Source organism: Orycteropus afer, unplaced genomic scaffold, assembly GCF_000298275.1.
Source record: "Orycteropus afer afer isolate SDZICR_OR568_19922 unplaced genomic scaffold, OryAfe1.0 scaffold00032, whole genome shotgun sequence".
Classification (NCBI taxonomy): Eukaryota; Metazoa; Chordata; class Mammalia; order Tubulidentata; family Orycteropodidae; genus Orycteropus; species Orycteropus afer.
The window spans coordinates 8,650,676-8,652,153 of record NW_006921619.1 but is presented as its reverse complement, the minus strand read 5'-3'; the positions used below and the strand labels follow the sequence as shown (position 1 = coordinate 8,652,153).

The 1,478-nt window shown below is 41.3% G+C and overlaps 1 protein-coding gene across 1 annotated transcript in view; it reads left to right on the top strand.

Annotated features, from left to right (window-relative positions):
- Window positions 1-1,478, top strand: part of IGF2BP2 (insulin like growth factor 2 mRNA binding protein 2) — a 281,047-nt gene that overhangs the window by 262,396 nt on the left and 17,173 nt on the right. Inside the window, exon 12 of the mRNA XM_007935966.2 lies at window positions 613-729. Within this exon, the coding sequence (XP_007934157.1) occupies window positions 613-729 (117 nt within the window). The remainder of the gene's footprint in view (window positions 1-612; window positions 730-1,478) is intronic.

Here is a 1,478-nt window from a genome sequence, read left to right as displayed (position 1 = left end):
GTAACTATGGGGAGGAAGTGGGAGGGGAGCTGTTGCATTGTAAATTTTGGTCAATGACATAAGACAAAGTATATGTGAACTGCTGTATGAAAAGTGAATTTACTCTGTAAATCTTCACCCAAATCAAAATAAAATTAAAAAAAAAAAACATGCAAACCTGAATTGTATGTATAAAAGTGGTTGAGATGGCAAATATTTTGTTGTATATGTTTTACCATAATAAAATTTTAAGAAGTAAAAACATCCTCCTCCTTTTCTATATGTGAGCTTGAAAGTGAGTTCCTCTTCAGTGCCCCCTCTTCAGTTTTCTAGAACATGAGTTGAAGCCTTACCCTGTGAACACAGAGCTTCTTGGATCTAACAAACTCAGGGATACTTAGGAAGAGTTTGCATGTTGACTGTCACATGTACTGCCTGTGGTCACATCCATTCCTCTGGTATTACACTTGGAGAGCAAATGCTTACAGAAAAGTCCTGTGTACCATTTTGGCCATTCCTTGGACACAGAGCTGTCCCACTATGTGGCACATAGTAGACTGTTGGTAACTGTAGAGTGTCTGAATAAGAAACCCCATTTGGAATGATGTCTTCTGTCTTGATTTGCTCTTCTAGTATCCAGAGCAGGAAATTGTGAATCTCTTCATCCCAACTCAGGCAGTGGGTGCCATCATCGGGAAGAAGGGAGCACACATTAAACAGCTGGCTAGATTTGCTGGTGCCTCTATCAAGGTAAGGCAGCTCCCAGTGGCTGTTTGTTATCTTACCCGTTCCCACCACCACCTCCCCCTACCCCTTATCCCTTGCTTCTTATTTCACTCCTAGGAAACTCTTACACCATCCAGCGACAAATTCCCACAGGATCTAGAAAATTTGTCTCCAGGAACATTCCCATCTACTGTCATCTTTCTTTCCCTGTCTTGATCCTTTTCTTGTTCATCATACTGTGATGGTTTGCATGTTGCTTTGAGGCTGGAGGTTGTGCCATGGGTATTTCAAATACCGGCAGGGTCACCCATGGTTGACAGGTTTCTGCAGAGCTTCCAGACTAAGACAGATTCGGAAGAAGGTAGGAGCCATCCACTTCTCAAAGTACTGGCCAGTGAAATCCTCATGAATAGCAGTGAAACCATCTGAAATATTACTGGAATACATTATGAATAGCCCTTAAGCATTGTGTGATATAGTGCCAGTAGATGAGCTTCCTCCTCAAAGTAGAATTGACCTTACTGACGTGGATGGAGTAAACTTTCAGGACATCCATTTGCTGATGGGGCACTACTCAAAATAAGAAGAAACTGCTGCAAACACCCATTAATAATCAGAACATGGAATGTACAAAGTGTGAATCTAGGAAAATTGGAGGTTGTCAAAAACAAAATAGAATGCATAAAGATCAATATCCCAGGCATTAGTGAGCTGAAATGGATTGGTTTGGGCCATTTTGAATCAGACAACCATATGTCCTGACCTACTATGGT